At 48.8% G+C, this 16197-nt stretch overlaps 2 protein-coding genes across 2 annotated transcripts; both read left to right on the forward strand.

Annotated features, from left to right (window-relative positions):
* Nucleotides 1-6927: 6927 nt before the first annotated feature.
* CGCA056_v009027 (uncharacterized protein) lies at nt 6928-7900 on the forward strand (the record flags this gene model as incomplete). The annotated part of the gene is made up of 6 exons (XM_037324274.1): nt 6928-7005; nt 7060-7096; nt 7151-7218; nt 7455-7663; nt 7719-7786; nt 7842-7900. The coding sequence occupies 6 exons, from the start codon at nt 6928-6930 to the stop codon at nt 7898-7900; spliced, it is 519 nt and encodes a 172-aa protein (XP_037176851.1).
* A 4455-nt stretch (nt 7901-12355) lies between these two features.
* Nucleotides 12356-13774, forward strand: CGCA056_v009028 (uncharacterized protein; the record flags this gene model as incomplete). Its single annotated transcript, XM_037324275.1, has 1 exon — nt 12356-13774. One exon carries the CDS (start codon nt 12356-12358, stop codon nt 13772-13774), a length of 1419 nt encoding a protein of 472 aa, XP_037176847.1.
* Nucleotides 13775-16197: the final 2423 nt, after the last annotated feature.

The following is a 16197-nucleotide window of genomic DNA, read 5'->3' on the forward strand; positions in this document are numbered from 1 at the left end:
TGCTGAGATTTAACTATTAAACGTTCCACTATATATAAGTTAGCATAAATAAAACATAACAGGCCTTAGGGACTATATAAATATTAACAGATCGCATCGTCAGAAGCATTACACAAACGATAAGTGCCACCTATAGCGACATACTCTCTGCAAACCAAGGAGCTAGGCAGCATTTTATAGCGTAACCCCTTAGACCGACAGCAACGATAAGGCATAACTTCAAACCTATTCTCCGCAATGTTAAGGGAACGACGATAACAACGAAGAGTAGAAATCGCAGGATTTTCAGGAATGCAACCTGACATAGTGTCAGCATCATAAGTAAATCAGGAAGCATGATTAACAGATCCCCAACCTAGGACTAACAACCTACTTATATTAGGTCTTGAGGATAAGACCTTTAGAGAGGGGACTTAATATTACAACCTGTAAATAAGGATAACAGCTGAACGACCCACTTAGGCGTCGGGCAGCTAGGATAGGATATTTGTACTGCAGGATCATAGGAATAACAGGGACTCACTCAGAGACGGAAGAACTATGATATAAGTCACATGATAATAAGATAAGACTGAGCAGGCAGTGTGGATCACTGAGCGCTCAGTCGAAGTTACTAAGCGCTCACTAACAGTTAATAAGCGCTCACTAGTACCTGGTAAGGGATCAGTGATAGAGTAAAGGGTACTGTTCAGAACTTATATATAGTATAACCCTGAGCCTGGCTTATGGTCAGACTTCTATAGCTCTTCAGCAATCAACTTAGTATTCATCCTCATGGATACTCTCAGCTTACCTTCACTGCGAATCACTTATTAAGTCTAAGACTGATCACCTTGGCCTCTGAAGAACCAATCTACTACAGCCTACAACCTACAACCTACGACCACGACCTAGTGTACTGTTAGAACGTATCAATCCCCAGCTTCTGTTAGCAGACCCTACTGTCGGATAGCTGACCGTAACAAATAATTTGTTATATACTCTGTCGCCTGGTGCTAACCGCCGTCCTTGCAGATGCCTAACACTGCTAACACGCCGATCATCACGCTCTCCTTCTGGCTCTGCTTATATAGGTCCTCGATAATAGCGATAATAGCGTCCAAACACATCCTCTCAACCTCCTCTGCCTGCGCAGCCTGCCTGCTGCTGACGTCCACCTCAACACAGCTGGTGAATGCATCCTATAACGACCCCTGCCGCATAGTGAACCAGTACGGCGGCCGCTTACGCTCTAGCCACTCATCTATATAGAACTATATGCTCACCATCTTACGCCAAACCTCCTTATACTGCTACTATATATCATCCTCTATGCAGTTGTCGAACGGCTGCGCCAGCTTCTGGCCTATCTCCTTCTGCTCCGCCTTAAACAACACGTCATGCCCAACCTTATGTGGTGCTGCTGTTGCGCATGCCTTGTCGGCAACGCTGTTGAACACAGCCCACGCAAACCGTAACATCTCCTCGCTATCCTTAATCAGTCGCATAGCCTCCTATAACTACGTCTTATTCAACCCTTCTAAATCCCTTATCCACCCGACGCAGTATAACCACCCGTTCGGCTCCAACTTTTCGTCCACTATACTGACCTCCTCGCGCGCGTCAGCCTCAAACCACCAGCTCCCAGCGTGCGATGGGAAAAACCGCTGGCACGGCACCCCTGTCGTCCACAGTAAATCCCTTGCTACTGTGGCCCTCTTATGCATATTACCCCCCTTCTGCTAATCATTATGCTATTCATGCTCAGCCTAGCAATACCTTTGGATGACTTATGGCCGCCAGCATATATATAGACACTCTGCGCATTATATGCTGTCCGCCTTTAGTGCTGTAATATATAGGATAGGTGGCATGCTTAGGTCTAGATACTGTAATATAGCTAAATCGGCTTAGGTGCAGATAATCCTTAGGATACTGCGGATAGCCTCTGCGATATGGGATCTGCTGGCGATAGGGATCTCTTGGTGATATATCCTCAAATATGATAATACTTCATCAGCAACCATAGCAAACTGGCATACCTTATAAATCATAATAGCATACTAGGGATTATAATAGATAAACAGCTCTATCCTAATAACTTATGCTGGGGGATAAATAATAATAAATCTATTCTGCTGTTAATAGCTTATTAAATAGCTTCCTCCTATGCTAAATACTAATATTACCTGCCTCCTGAAACTATTTACTTCTAACCTATCTCTGCATCCTGCCCCCTTAAATCAACTTCTCCTGCTGGGTGGTGTGTTATCTGATTCGCTAGATGGCGCGCTCTTCCTAACTCGATAGGTCCATACGCGCCTAATCACTGACAACATGCTAATTTCCTCCTCATACAAAACAAACCTATTCCTCCTTTTATATGCATCAAGTACCTTTGAAAATATACCTCTGACTGGATCTACATTATAGCTTTTGATGCATCCTACTTTCGTTTATTTTGGGGCTGAAAATCACTATGAACTCTACTACCCTATTTTCAATGAACCCTACCCCATGCTTTTGCCGGCCCACTTTAATTTAGCTGGCCGTTTCAATGAGCTCTACTCAAGTTCATCGTGGACGTGAGGTTAGGATCGACACAAGCGCTACCCGCCAAGTCAGCCAAGCTTCCGGCACGGACTTGGAAAAGGGCAAGGCGGGGAGTTGGGGACAACTGACGTGGCCACAGAGCTTGAAGAGGTAAGGCTTTGAGCCTAGCGAGCACTCGCAGCCTTCGGGTGGATCCGGAGTTTGTTGTGGAGGGGAGTTGTCGGCACTGGCACTGGGTCCACTCTGGTTGCTTGCGTGGTCATCTTCGGAACGTTGGTGATCGTTGACTGTAGTTTCGGGATGTGATTTGTTGTCTTCGTCGAGCTCGAGTATAGGTGACAGTGCATCACGAACGTTGTCGGAAAGTATGTACCCGCGGTCAGGCATCGTGATGCGAAGTGTGCAGTCGAATAACTCGTAGGGATTGAGAATGTGGCAAATGGATGATCGAAAGCTGTCCGAGAAGCGGGTGCGGCAAAAAAGGAAATGGGAAAATACGACTGTCGGGACAGCGTTGGGGAAAAGAGAGTGGCGTTCATCTGGGGCTTCTGATTTTGGAACCAGATTTGAGCAGCCCTGAAGTCAGTGGAAAGCGTCGCCCAAGTTTCTGGAAAGTGCATAATACCGAGGAACCTGACTACCTTGAAGACGAAAGATGCATAACCGGGAAGGAGTGTTCAGTGGTAGCTGCCCTATGGTTTCGAAGTATCCGACAGAAGGCACTGTCTCGCGTGCTATTGCAACCTACGTGGCAGCTATTTCACAGTAAGGTTCTGGATGAGAAGGAGAGGTGTTGAAAGGCAGGAGTGACGTTGGGTTGAATTGAAAAGTGAGAGAAAGAAGACTGCACCAATCGGAGAGGGAGCATCCGACTGACGGGAGCATTCCGGAAAGCATGTCTCGCGACGCACAGGCAGCAACCCCTTTAAGCAGCTACACCAGCTCGTGGGGCCAGTCTCTATCCAGGTGCCGAGCTTCTGCCCCTTTCCCGTGTTGCACAGATCATGCTGAACTTCAAATCAGATAGATGCTGACTTGCCCGCCGTTGAGTTGTAGGAAACTATTGCCGCGGCTTCAGATGGGAGGCAGCTCCACAAAGATTAGTCTCAAAGGTAACGGCTATGGACCCAACCTGGGACCGAGCCCGGCACTGGACCCACTTTACCCGAACCTTGGACGGCTTAAGGTACACAGTAAGACGGAGCTGTGGGGCGTCGTGCACCGAATCGCGGCCGCCCGTCTGAGATTGCTGTTGCCGTCTCAATAACGCTCAAGGACCGCATTCTCAAAACCTTGTATCTGCAGAGTCTATGCCAATATCAATAGGAGTTATTTGCACTTAGCCGGCCGCAGCGATTTGAACCTTTATTCTGACAGACTCATGCGCTGTCGATAGAAAACCCACTGATGACGAAGTCGCACACGCAGGCATGGCAGGTAGCAAGATACCAGACCTGTCGATACCAATATCACCGAGTGTACGGGTGTCGAAGGCCACATACGACCACACCCATTGGAAAACTCGGGATCCCGTCCGCTCTCCCATAGACAAGCTAATGAGGGCTGGAGTAGTGGTTGGGTTGGTGACGACTGGCGAATGCCCGGTGTTGTATGTTATGGACCTTTTTGCTGCCTGACTTGTATGGTGAAGCCTGGTGTGGCCTGGCACTGCGACTGCAACGGACCGTCATCATCCTGTAAGACATGCAAAACACGTAGCTCCCTCGCACTCAGTGCCGAAAGCAATAAGAAGCCAGAATGTAGGGGTGGTGTACACACATGGATGGCAACCTGCTTTCCCCCTCAGTCACCATTGAGTTGCTGAGAACGACTAGTCAAAATGAGTCATCGGACTTCCGTGATGTTTGAAGGACGTTCCCGTCGAACGTCATGCATAATAGCCTAATTCACCACCCTGCCGAGCTTCACTCACTGAGGCGCTGCAAGGCCTGTCCCGTCTGCCATGAACGGCCTCGCAGCCGCGGTCGTAGCAGAGGGCGGATCTCTCCAATGCGACTTTCCCTCGCTTTCTGGCCGTTCGTCCGAACTTGCATCGGGTCATTTCACCAACGTAAATGGTGATATAAACTGCGTTGGGTCTTATCCTAGTTATAAGGCCTCAATCATCTTCAATTCTGCAACGCGTGGTATCAGCCAGCGGGCTCCCTCTCCTTAGCTTCCCAAGCTTCCATATTATCTGACCAACTGCATGATGCACTGGGTTGCTGAAGGCAGTCCAATGCTGGCGTTAGTCGGGTTTCATGACCCCCTGCTACAACAATCACCGTCAACAATCCTCATCACAATATATACGAAGTTACGTGTGGCCGACGGTCTCTTAAACGTAACAGAAACGGGGGCATCGTCCTTGACTAATGGTGGTATGGAATGAGTAGGCTTTAAAGCACAGATTCAATACAGCCCGCGGGTCATCCATACGTCTTGGAGTTATTTCAGGGGTCAATTCCCAAGTCTCAAACGAGTTGCATCTGGGGAGGTATGTGGAGGAGAGCGACTGTTCATTTTTGACGAATCGGAAGCCATTGACCGTCTTGTTGTCCTGTGCATGCGGTGATCAACATATGGCGACAAAAGCTTAGCCACGTGTTGCCTTCTTAAATCGGAGAAGAAGGTGGATGGCAGTGAATGGGTCATTAGCAGCGGGGAGGTATTGCCCGTGGGCCCTCCCGACATCACAAGTTTTGATTCGGAATATCGGATACGTCCAGGTTTTCTGGATAGTCAGTGAGTCACTGAATACTGCTGCACAGGCGGCGTGATTCCCCAGGTAAAATTGGAAAATGGCTGCTGTGTGGGGTTCGTTGCTCGGAAATTGCTTTGTCAGAAAGACGATGCACTTGTAGGTAGCTGCTCAAGTGCGTCCAAAGCTTGCATCGTTATAAATTGTGTGTAGCCAAATTGGCTCATCAGTGTAAGGAAAATTTCAAGATCGAACATTTGCTTGAGAGTGTCATCGCCGTTGCCATCGACAACCGCAGCCGTTGTGCTGACTGACAGAAGTGGCAAAAGCAACCCCCGAAGACATCGCCAGGGCACTTCCACACCAAAATGAATGATATTGACAAGGTAACAATATACTTCATTATGACGACTTGCGGAGTTATTGAAATTTCCACAAGTAGTATGTTATTCGTAAAGTCATGATAGCTCTGTGGCAGAGGGCAAGTGGCGCCGGTGAACCAAGTGGCCACCGCCGTTCTATTCACGTCCTGCTCAACAATCCAAGATCACACTACGCCCCCAGACTTTGTCAAGCGAAGAATGCCACAGCAGTTGAGGGCGTCACTGGTGAGGCAGATGGCTTGCAGAAACTCACTGGCTCAAATAAAGTAGCCGTTGAAATCCTGCCACGGATTGTATCGCTCGATACATTGGCATCTAATGCGTCTCAATTGAGGAATTTGTCTCTGGATAGAGGCCACCTGTACCTATCCCTATTTATGCCACTTCACCGTGGCGATGACGGTCAAGACTTCAATTAAGATCGCGCGCGCCCCGCCAACGGATAGTGCTCCAGCCGTCCCGAAAGTCAGGCGCTAGAACAAATACCGATTGCATAGTCTAGGCCTTCTCGGACCAGCTCGAGTCTGAGACACCTGCATGCCATTCGCGCCACGTTCGCAGCACGAAAGTGGCCCCCATTCTTTCAAAACCACATAGGAGTCGCCAACGACAGAAAGACGAGAGAACACTACCCCCTTGGACGCAGTTTTGCGGCCGCGCGAAGGAACATCGGCATTGGTTTATCAGGAAAGACCACAAGTGTGGCGACTCTGACTGGACGTTTCCGTCAAACCCAAGCAACCATGGGTTTTAAACAATGAAACTCATCCCACAGCTGCCGGCACACAGTTCCTTTGCTCCCTCCTCCTTGCTTTCTGACGCAAACTGAAAGATGCGATTCTCGCTCGTTATTCTGTTGATTACTGGGGCTGTCAGGCTGACTGTTGCATCTCCTTTCACCGATGCTTTGGCCATCGCCCCCGCCTGTGCTGTTCGTCAATCCGTCGGTCATCGTCGTGGAAGGCAACGTGTAGCCGATATTTATTAACGCCGCGGCAGGTCACATGCGCCATCACTGCCCTCCCGCAGTCTCCTTGCACGATCGAAAACACGACATGCCTGTGCACTAACTCAACATTCAACGGTCTTGTAGGAGAGTGCGTCCAGAAGGGCTGCACAATCAAGGAAGCTCTCAGTATGTCTTCGGTTCTTGCGCAACGTTTTCGTCTCCATCCAAAGGATCAATCGCCTAATATTCTCTTGCAGCTGTTCCAAAACCTGACGTGGTCAGCATGCGGGTTCCCTTCAACGGATAAGACGCATAGCGCAAGATACACGATAGGATACCTAATAATATTACCCGTTATTTTCATGGCTATTCGCCTGGCTAGTTGGGCCTTCCGTTTGATGCCATGGGGCGCTGAAGACACGACTGTCAGCCTGGCATTTGTATGTTTCATCACTTGAATCATCCTTTGGCCTCCCGATTTCTCATTCAATCAGATCCTACTCATACCCTTTCCCGCATTGGTCCTCATCAGTGAGTTTCTCAGTGGACAATCTTCATTGAAACTCAGGCTTACCTTTGCATCAGTGTTCTCCTACGGCCTCGGACGAGACATATGGGTTCTGCAACCGGATGAGGTGACTATGCTTCTGAAGGTAGCTTCATCTCCCCCTTTCAATCATTGAAGGACCTGAGAAGTAACAATCGGCACGAGCAGCTTGTTTTCATCATACAATTCTTTCACATAGTCAACCTCGCATTGATCAAAGCATCGATACTCTATCTTTATCTCCGAGTCTTCCACATGAGCTCTATTCGGACCGTCCTCTGGAGAACTCAAGTGTTCAACCTTATTATATGCACTTTGTTTGTGTTGCTCAGTAGTTTCCAGTGCCAACCTATACAACACTACTGGAACGGCTGGGATGGTGAGCATGCGGGTAAATGCCTCAGCCTACAGAATATTGTACTCACGCACGTCACCATCAATGTCTGCTTGGACGTGTGGATGCTCATTCTTCCACTCACACAGATATACAAACTCAAATTGCCGCTCAGGAGGAAAATTAGCGTGATGGCCATGTTCAGTCTTGGGATTTTGTAAGTCATTCGCATCTCTTCTTCCTGGATATGCCATCATTCTGACAATCCATAGCCTCACTATTGTCAGCATCATTCGGATCAAGAGCCTGCTAGACTTTGCGAAGACACCTGACATTACTAGTGAGTACCCCTGTTCAATAGCGTTCCACTGGGATAATAACAAATATCTCCACAGCTGAGTGTTACGAGCGGGTCAGGGCAACCAACTGTGGCACAAAGCAAAAGCTTCGCTAATGACAAATCCGCTGTCATTATCCCCTGTTCTGCATTATATAGTTACAATCCTACAGTGACCAACTGTAGCGGTCGTAACACTGAGTTACTTGAGGGTGTAATCTGGTCCCATATCGAGCTCTGCGTTGGAATTGCGGTCGCCTGCATGCCGGCTGCAAGACATCTGGCATGGAGGCTCTTCCTAAAGCTGCTGGAACTCAGTAGGCGCACGTTGTCAAAGTCCAGCAAGACGAAGCCTTCTGTGCATGTGGAGGAGCTTCAGCCTGTCGCTAAGGGTCGACGCTCACTGAAGTCCGACACTACGACGACCCTCCAGACAAACATGACCACAATGGTTGACACCAATACGCCAAATAGTGCACATTTCCCTTGAAAGCGTCCTTGCCGCAACATAGAAAGGTAGTTACAGGAAGAAAGAGGACACGCGGTTGAAGAGTTACATAGCATCATTCAATATCCAATGCCAGAGCACACACTGTGAGGCTTTAATAATTAATCGGACCGAGGGCAAAATCTATCTCACAAGCACCATTTACTGCAAGTTGAGGTTGGGAATGCGTACCTCAGAGTTTAAGAACCCAATAACTCCCAAACCTTACCACAGTGTCTGACAAGAAGTGACCCACAGAGGTTCACGGGTATGTTAATTTAGGCAACAGACACGGCGCATCTGCCTTCAAGAAACCCGCAAGCCCAGAGAGTGGAAGTTCAGCGCAGTTGCGTAACAAATTGTGGTAGAAATCCTGTAGCTGAGTATCCGATGGAGAATTGATTCCCGTCTGCGAAAGCGAGGCTCAGCGAAGCAGCTTTATTAAGGTGGGACGAGGAAAATCAAGGTAAAGTAAGGAGGCATGGCGACATGATATCGGATTCTTGAGTAGGGTATGGGCGAAGGTTAGTGCGAACCTGAAAACAGTGGAAAGCGCTTAGCTTCAGCTAATAACCCAGGGAGCTTCCGAGTTGCAATAGGCGGACAGGCTGAGAAACCGCCCACTGAACGAATTTCCAATCATCGACAACGTTTCTATAAGGCGTGGCCTAGTCAATTGGTCAGATGCACGTTCTGCACCAGCTAATCTATCGATGTAGTCGGACGACACGGCAGCTCATAACAGGCATCTCGTGAGATGATTGAATACATTTATATTCACACCAACCCCAAAACTATCTCTTTGCCGCAGGACTGTGTTAACGGAAAATTGTTTAATAGGTTAACGATCTTCTGACGATTGAATGTTGTAGTAAAGTGCTATCCTAGGTGTTAGATGTTTCCCCTTCAGGGTCACAATAGTCAAAAAGGTGCGGCTGCAGGTTGCAACCTGCCACACGAAAATACGGAAAAAGCAATTGAAGGGAAGTAGGAGTTCCAGCAAGCTGCGCGGGCGGTTTTACACAGCTAATACCCAGACACTCCCGTGGCTCAAGATGCGCTCAATCACAGCCATCACTGTTCTAGGTGGGAGATTCTGTTCATCGCTGCCGTCGCTGCCTGTGTGGGATGCATTTTTTATGTCTGATTAAACCTTTTCTTGAGCTAGCGTGTCGGTAAATTAATTTGCCTGGGTTGTTACATGTGCTTAAGGTTGCATCAGTAATGAATATGTCCTTTGCAGAGACGCCTCTTGTCCCTTGGACATCACAATCTGCCTTTGCGGAATAGATGGGATTGCTTCTGATCAAAATTGTCCAACTCACACAGCATGTCAGCTCGTTCCTTGAAAGGTCTTTCTCAGGAACCCCTGATTCGGTTCCAAGTATGCCACTCATCAAAGGGGTTGAAGTGGTCAGCACGCATGACGTCTGAATATTCCGACTCCATGCTCGAACTTGGGACGAAACCCTTCTGGACTTCTCCTTGAATGCCTCGTATAAAAGTCTAGGTCTGTCAGCTGAGAGTGGTCCGCAATCTGGGCTGTGATTGATTCCAAATTCATGCCAGCGTTGGACTGACAGAATCAGTGTATGCGGGGATCAAGTCAACGAGATTAGGAACAGCCGCTTGCCCATCTTTCCAGTATACTTCAAACACACTTAAACCTTAAGGGCTCTACATTGAGCGCTATGTAGATATAAATTTGACATCTTATTCTTAGGTGATATATAAATACGTAGAAGGCATATCTATTGCTCTTCAACTACTGCTATCATATCTCTGATCTATGGCAGAACCTCTCCTCATCTGTGGTGATGTTGCAGACTAAAGTTTCCCAGAAGTATCCAACGATTCCGCCGAGCAAAACACCTGTGACTTCAGCTGCGCTAATGATACCTATGGACAAAAGTGCATGCGACTCGCCGGGAACCTTCCTCAGAGCAGTGTCAAAAACCTCCACATACACTGCGCCTCCTAGCAATCCGGAACACAATGCAACCCCAAGCACTACCCAGCTATTACCGAGGAAGAAGACGGAGTCTGCTACTAACAACGCGACCGTCCAAGCCAGCAGAATCAACACAACTCTATGGCTTCCGAGACGAAGCGATATTGATGATAGCCGCGCTGTCAAGTTTCCTAAGTGGAGCGCAAGAGCAAGCGCAGAGGTCCACGACAGGAGCGAGGAGAACGAAGACCCATCAAGGGCAAGAGCTGATCCGGGGGAAACCAAGGCTTGAGCGACAGCGACTAGAAATAAAATGGGAGCAGCCTGACTCAAGAGAGCCAGCATTGCTCTCGATTTGCGTTTGACTTTACCCAAACCTTTATGCTGCACAGTTGGGACATTGCCCATAAGCGATGTCCTCACATCGTAGCCTCCCGCAGCTGCTTTGTCCATGCTCAGCTCCCCTTGACTGACAATGGGCGAGCTTTGCGGCAATATCATGAAGTAGGCCAACACCATTATGACGATGAGGTGGTGTATGTATCGGGCCCCTTCCCGTAGTGTCATGCCCGCATAAGATGTCAACACCAAAGGCCAAGTCGCATTGGCTATATGACCGAGACTCGTGCCCACAGCCCAGGCGATAAGACCTATCCGCCCGTATTGTTGGATCAAATCCAAACAAAAGATTTCAGTTGTGGCTGAGGAGACGGCGGCCAAAACCGTTGTGAAGATGCGGACCGGAGGCAGTACGTTCGGGGGAGTGGCAGACACGACGATCTTGATGATCAGCCACGTTGCGGTGATGAGAAGAAGGCGAATATTGCGTGGGATGCGTTCGATGACAAATGGAAGGAGTATCTTGGCAATGGCAGACGGGCAGTTCTCGAGTAGAAGAACTACTGGTTGTGAATACGGAATGATAAGATAGTTGGCCGCACAGCTGATCCGAAGGAGAACCGCATTCGAGACGCCTGTGAAGATGTCAGTCAGCACCGTCAGGAATTACAAAATCCACCATCAGAACCAAGGAAGGACGTACCTATCAGCGCAAAAGCCAGAAATGTTCGCGAAACATATTGATCGAGGTCGGGCGTGTTGACGTTGCTCCAACCCATTCTTGAAGTCATCTTCATATGTAGCAAGCTTGCCTAAACTAAGTGATGAGAAGAGGCCACGAGAAAAGAACCAAGTCGTGAGTGGGAGCAGTGTCTGAGGCCTGGAAAATGATTGTTAGAATGGTCAAGAGGCAGCCCTATTCTGCCAAGGGCGGAGTAGTGGCCTAAGACGGCCAAACATTCTGTTTACCCACAGAAGGACAGCGGAGCACCAACAGAAGCGAAATGACGAGAAATTTCCAACCTGTTTACCTAAGCCCCGCAACAGGCGGCCGGGATGAGAACGTCAGAACATTTAGTCACGGACTGCAAACCGCTCCCTCGGTTCCAGGCGGGTCCAAAGTCGCCAAGCAACCTTTTCCCCGAGTACGAGCTAGCTACAGGAACCACGGGACGAGCCTGCCAGACGGGCAGCCAAACCCCAACTCAATTTTAGTCATTGCCTTACGTCACTTCCCAAGAGTATGTGGTTATCTCTGTATAAGTTCTGTAACGGGTTGACCGCACACTACGGACACTCCAACACGGTAATTTAAGGATCGGCTTCGAATTTGTGCTCTGCTAACATTCCAAACAGAACCTTATTTCCATGACACATCTACTTTCTAAGAACACACGTCGAAGAGCATCAGTGCTGGCCCATTTCATCTGGAGCGAAAGGGGTTCACTGGGTATCTATTGGGATACTGCACCTTTAGCCGACGGCGCGAGATGGCACTGCCAAAGATTGCGAGACGGTCTAAGGCAGCGCTGGTTATTTTTGTTGGTCTGACAAGTCTGATCTTTCTGGTAAGACATTACGACGGCCGGAAATGTGCCGGCAATCCCTTGTCGTTCCATTACCATCCGGTTTCTCTTGCCTGCGTACTGATATTGCCCATTCACAGCTCAACCAAGCACACAGCGTCTGGCCAAGAGACTCCGACGATAGCTGGGACCTCCATGAGAAGCTCAAAGTGCTCAACATATCGACCTTTGGGGAATCACCCAGTGGTCACCGACGTCTGCGCTTGTTCATGCCCGCTGATGGGCCAAGCATAAACCTCTGTAAGGTCGTGCATTCTGCAGTGGCCCTAGGGTACCCAATGCCTACCATTTTGAACTGGAACGGAGAGTTTAACAGACCAGATTGGCACTTTTCAGGCTCCCATATCGCCAAGCTTGAGTCCCTTCTCGTCGCTCTTGATGAGCTCTCTGAAGGAAGGCCTGACGCTGACAAGGACGTGGCGCTTCTGGTAGACGCCTACGACATATGGTTTCAACTGCCCCCTTCGGCCTTGCTAGAAAGGTTTCACAAAGCCAACTTGAAATCGGATGCGAGGGTTCGGCAACTATGGGCGGATTCCGGCTACGATCCGCAGTTCCCTGTCGCCCCGCCACAGCAAAACATCATCATCACCACCGCCAAGGACTGCCAACCAGGCGCGGAGTCCGGCTCTCATCCCAACTATCCTTACTGGCCAGACTCACCCCTACCGGACGACTTTTTCGGGAAAGACACCGACAAGATTGACTCCTACGCGGACTCTGCAAGGAGATATAGGAAGGTTCGACCGAGGTGTGTGAATAGCGGGATGATCATGGGCGAGGTAGGACCTCTCAGGGCTGCACTTCGAAAATGCAGAGAAAAGGTCAAGGCAGTATCGCAGAAAGGACGACAGCTGTGGAGCGACCAAGCCTTGATCGCAGAGGTCATTGGAGAACAAGAGATGTGGCGGGAGTGGGTTCGAAGCCTTTTGCTTTCCGATAATAATCGCACAATTGGCAACCTACGAGGCGAAGCCCGGGAACTTGTCAAGATTGGAAAGAAAACTCTCGATGGAGAACGTTTCGAATTTGGTATCGGTCTCGACTACAACTTCAGCACGATGCCTCCCACCTGTTCTGCTGAGGAGCAAGGCATTTTTGTCAAATGGGCCGACAGAGGCGCTGTCCGAGAGGCTTCGAAAGAGGCTGGGGTTCCAGAACCAGTCAGGGTCCCTCGCACGCCAACAGGTCTTGGGGGCTCATCCAGCCCTCTCCCGGGAAATGGGCTATCGTGGGCGGATGTGCCTTTGTACACTGACCTCTTCTTCGGAGATGCTCCGGTTGGGATCCACCACAACGCGTACATTTCCGGCATGAAAGCCTGGAGGCTGGAGAACTGGTGGAACTTGACATGGTTCTATCCCCATCTTGGAGACTTGATCACCATTCAACTCCAACAACAGAACAACCCCAAGCAATTGGCACGAATTCCTGTTGGGGCCATGGGACAGACCGAAGTCGTTTACTGGGCCCCGCAGGACGATACAGGGGTGCGAACCATCAAAAACTTCAAATGGTCAAAGCACGGAGCAGAGATAACGCCTTTGAGTTGGGGCGACATTTGCCAAGTTGGTCAGGAAGAGTGGCATGGCCGCATTTACGGTGATGAAAGAGGGGCTGTACCATAATGAGACCATTGTTGGTGTCGTTGGAGTCCGCTTTTTAGGCAAGACGCAAAAGGGCCTGTACCATTATGAACTTGCTGGCCAAGTGTTCCAGGATACGAGAATGCCCAGGATCCAACCAATCGTTAAGATTCCGCGACCCATGCCGAGAATGCGGGGCTCGGGGTTATGGCCGAAGCCCAGCTTGGCCTTGTTGGCTCTTAAATACGCCATTGGGCCGGTTAGTAACTTCGCTTGGGTTGTGGGGTTGGTGATTCTCAGTCCTTTTATCCGACCATATTCATCACTAACAAACCGGGCGCGGACGGGGGCGGGACGGGACGGGAAGAGACAGATAGCCAAGCGTGGCCGCGAGGATCGCTTTGAGGGGTCCATCCAGTCGGAAGAAGTGCCGCCATCCCCACACCATGTGTTTTTCAAATTAGTGTGGGCGTTCAAATGGACTTTAGTGGAGCTACAAGCAGAATAACTGACCAGGATCGTCTGTGGATTATTCAACGATCCTTACGTAAGACATTTTGAATGTAGCGCGATGGTTCTGCCAGCACGAGCTCATGGATAGTGATGATTGTGATCTAGTCATTCACTGATGTATTATATGCGGGAGTAGTGCGTACACTGCACTAAACAGTGATGGATTACTAACTCCTCAGGCTGCCAGCTCGTTTCAACGGGTGGTCTTAGATACAACGCGCAACATGTTCGCAAAGGGTTAACTTAGACATTCCACATCAAAACATGATAAAAAAAGCTGATATTATAGATTGGATATTGGCCTCAAATATAACGAAATTCTGAAGTATTTGAACTCTGTTTCAACTAAGATGTGTAATTTTCATTCTGCTTAATTCAGTTGCTGCAGAGTTAGGCTATCACCCTATACCTTGGTGCATGTCACTAAGTGCCAACAAATCCCATGATCCTTATGTCATGCCATGCAGAAGGCTGCAACATATTGGAATAAATGCCAGAAATGAAGCAATATTAGGAGCTTGTTGAAATTTAAGTCTGAAATCTTGTCCTGAGCGTTAGTAAATGTTTTCAAATACCTAGCATTTCAGCTCATTAGCTGGTGCTGCACATTCCAAAGCACGTAGGTCTCTAAACTGAACATTACGTGTATCTATTCTTCACACAATTGCTGTTGGAGGTGATTGTTCTCTTTTCCCGGCTCAGGACTTCTCGTCGGACTGGCCGTCAGCTCATCGGGCTTAGAGCCTTTGGTCTTGGAACCTTGAAAAACTGGGCAATCATCCGAGTATCTCCGCCTGTGCCGCTCAACAACTTCTCCATGGGATGGTACCATCATTCATGTGCTAATTAGGAAGGATGTCAATGACCTTCGTTTGTTCAGGACTTTGAAGATGTATAGCGTTGGGAACTACTATAAGTAGACACACTTCGCTGTTGCCTTGGACCGGTTCCTCATCTCTTTTATCGACACAATCAAACTGCAGACAATTTCGAAGCCATCTATCACTTACACCATCTTTGATCATGCGTTTTTCTCTCACCACCGTCCTTGCCTTCGCAGCCTTAGCATCTGCTTGCTACAGCGGAGGTGAGAACTGGGACAATGTTAAGGATAATGCTCTCCGTGCTATTGAGAATCAGTGTCGCCGCTGGGAAAACGTCTGGTTCACGGGTGGAGAAAACAAATACGGCTGCGAAAACATTGGCAGCAACAAGAGAATCAACATCCGCATGAGAAATGGAGACAATGGCGGCCCCAGTCGTCAGCTTGACTACAACACCTGCGTGCAACGCATTCAGAGCCAAGTCCATAACTGCAGATTTGGCGGGGAAGAGAACCAGGGTGCCTGGAGACCTCGGTATAAAATTCTCTCAAACGTTTTACACTTCAGAGGTATTGAACTGACATGTTCCAGTGCCGACCCTAACACTGGCCCTTGCTAAGCGGGTCGACGCTCATCCAACCACGTCATCAGTATGAGGAGGCAGAAAGATCACTGTCTTTTCCCAAATTGCATCAATCATTATGAGATCTGAGAATTGATGTACAAGACGGTTGCTAGTAGTGGTTTGCCTGTTTTCAGGACTTTGGACGCTTCGGAGATGATTATCATGCGCTTGAAGTGGCCTTCATACCGTTCTCAACACCAATTGACCTTTCTTGCATAAATAAACAGCTGTTTTAGACCAATTTATCTTTTAACTTTGCGCCTGTATTGTTTCATTGATATCTACCCTCGGAAAAGACTTAGAAGCTCTGCTAGAGCCTATGGTTAGTTTTGCACGTCGGTGTCAACAAATAAAAGCAGCTAGAAGAGGAAGAAGCAACAAAACGCGATAGCAGTCATGTGATAATGGTGATATCGCTGAAATGGTTGGTCAGCAGCCTCCACTCACTTTGACCGGCAAAAATATCCGCCATAATGATCCACACAATGTGCTGTGCCTCTCCT

This window comes from Colletotrichum aenigma (genome assembly GCF_013390185.1).
Source record: "Colletotrichum aenigma strain Cg56 chromosome Unknown KSG_Cg56_contig06, whole genome shotgun sequence".
Classification (NCBI taxonomy): domain Eukaryota; kingdom Fungi; phylum Ascomycota; class Sordariomycetes; order Glomerellales; family Glomerellaceae; genus Colletotrichum; species Colletotrichum aenigma.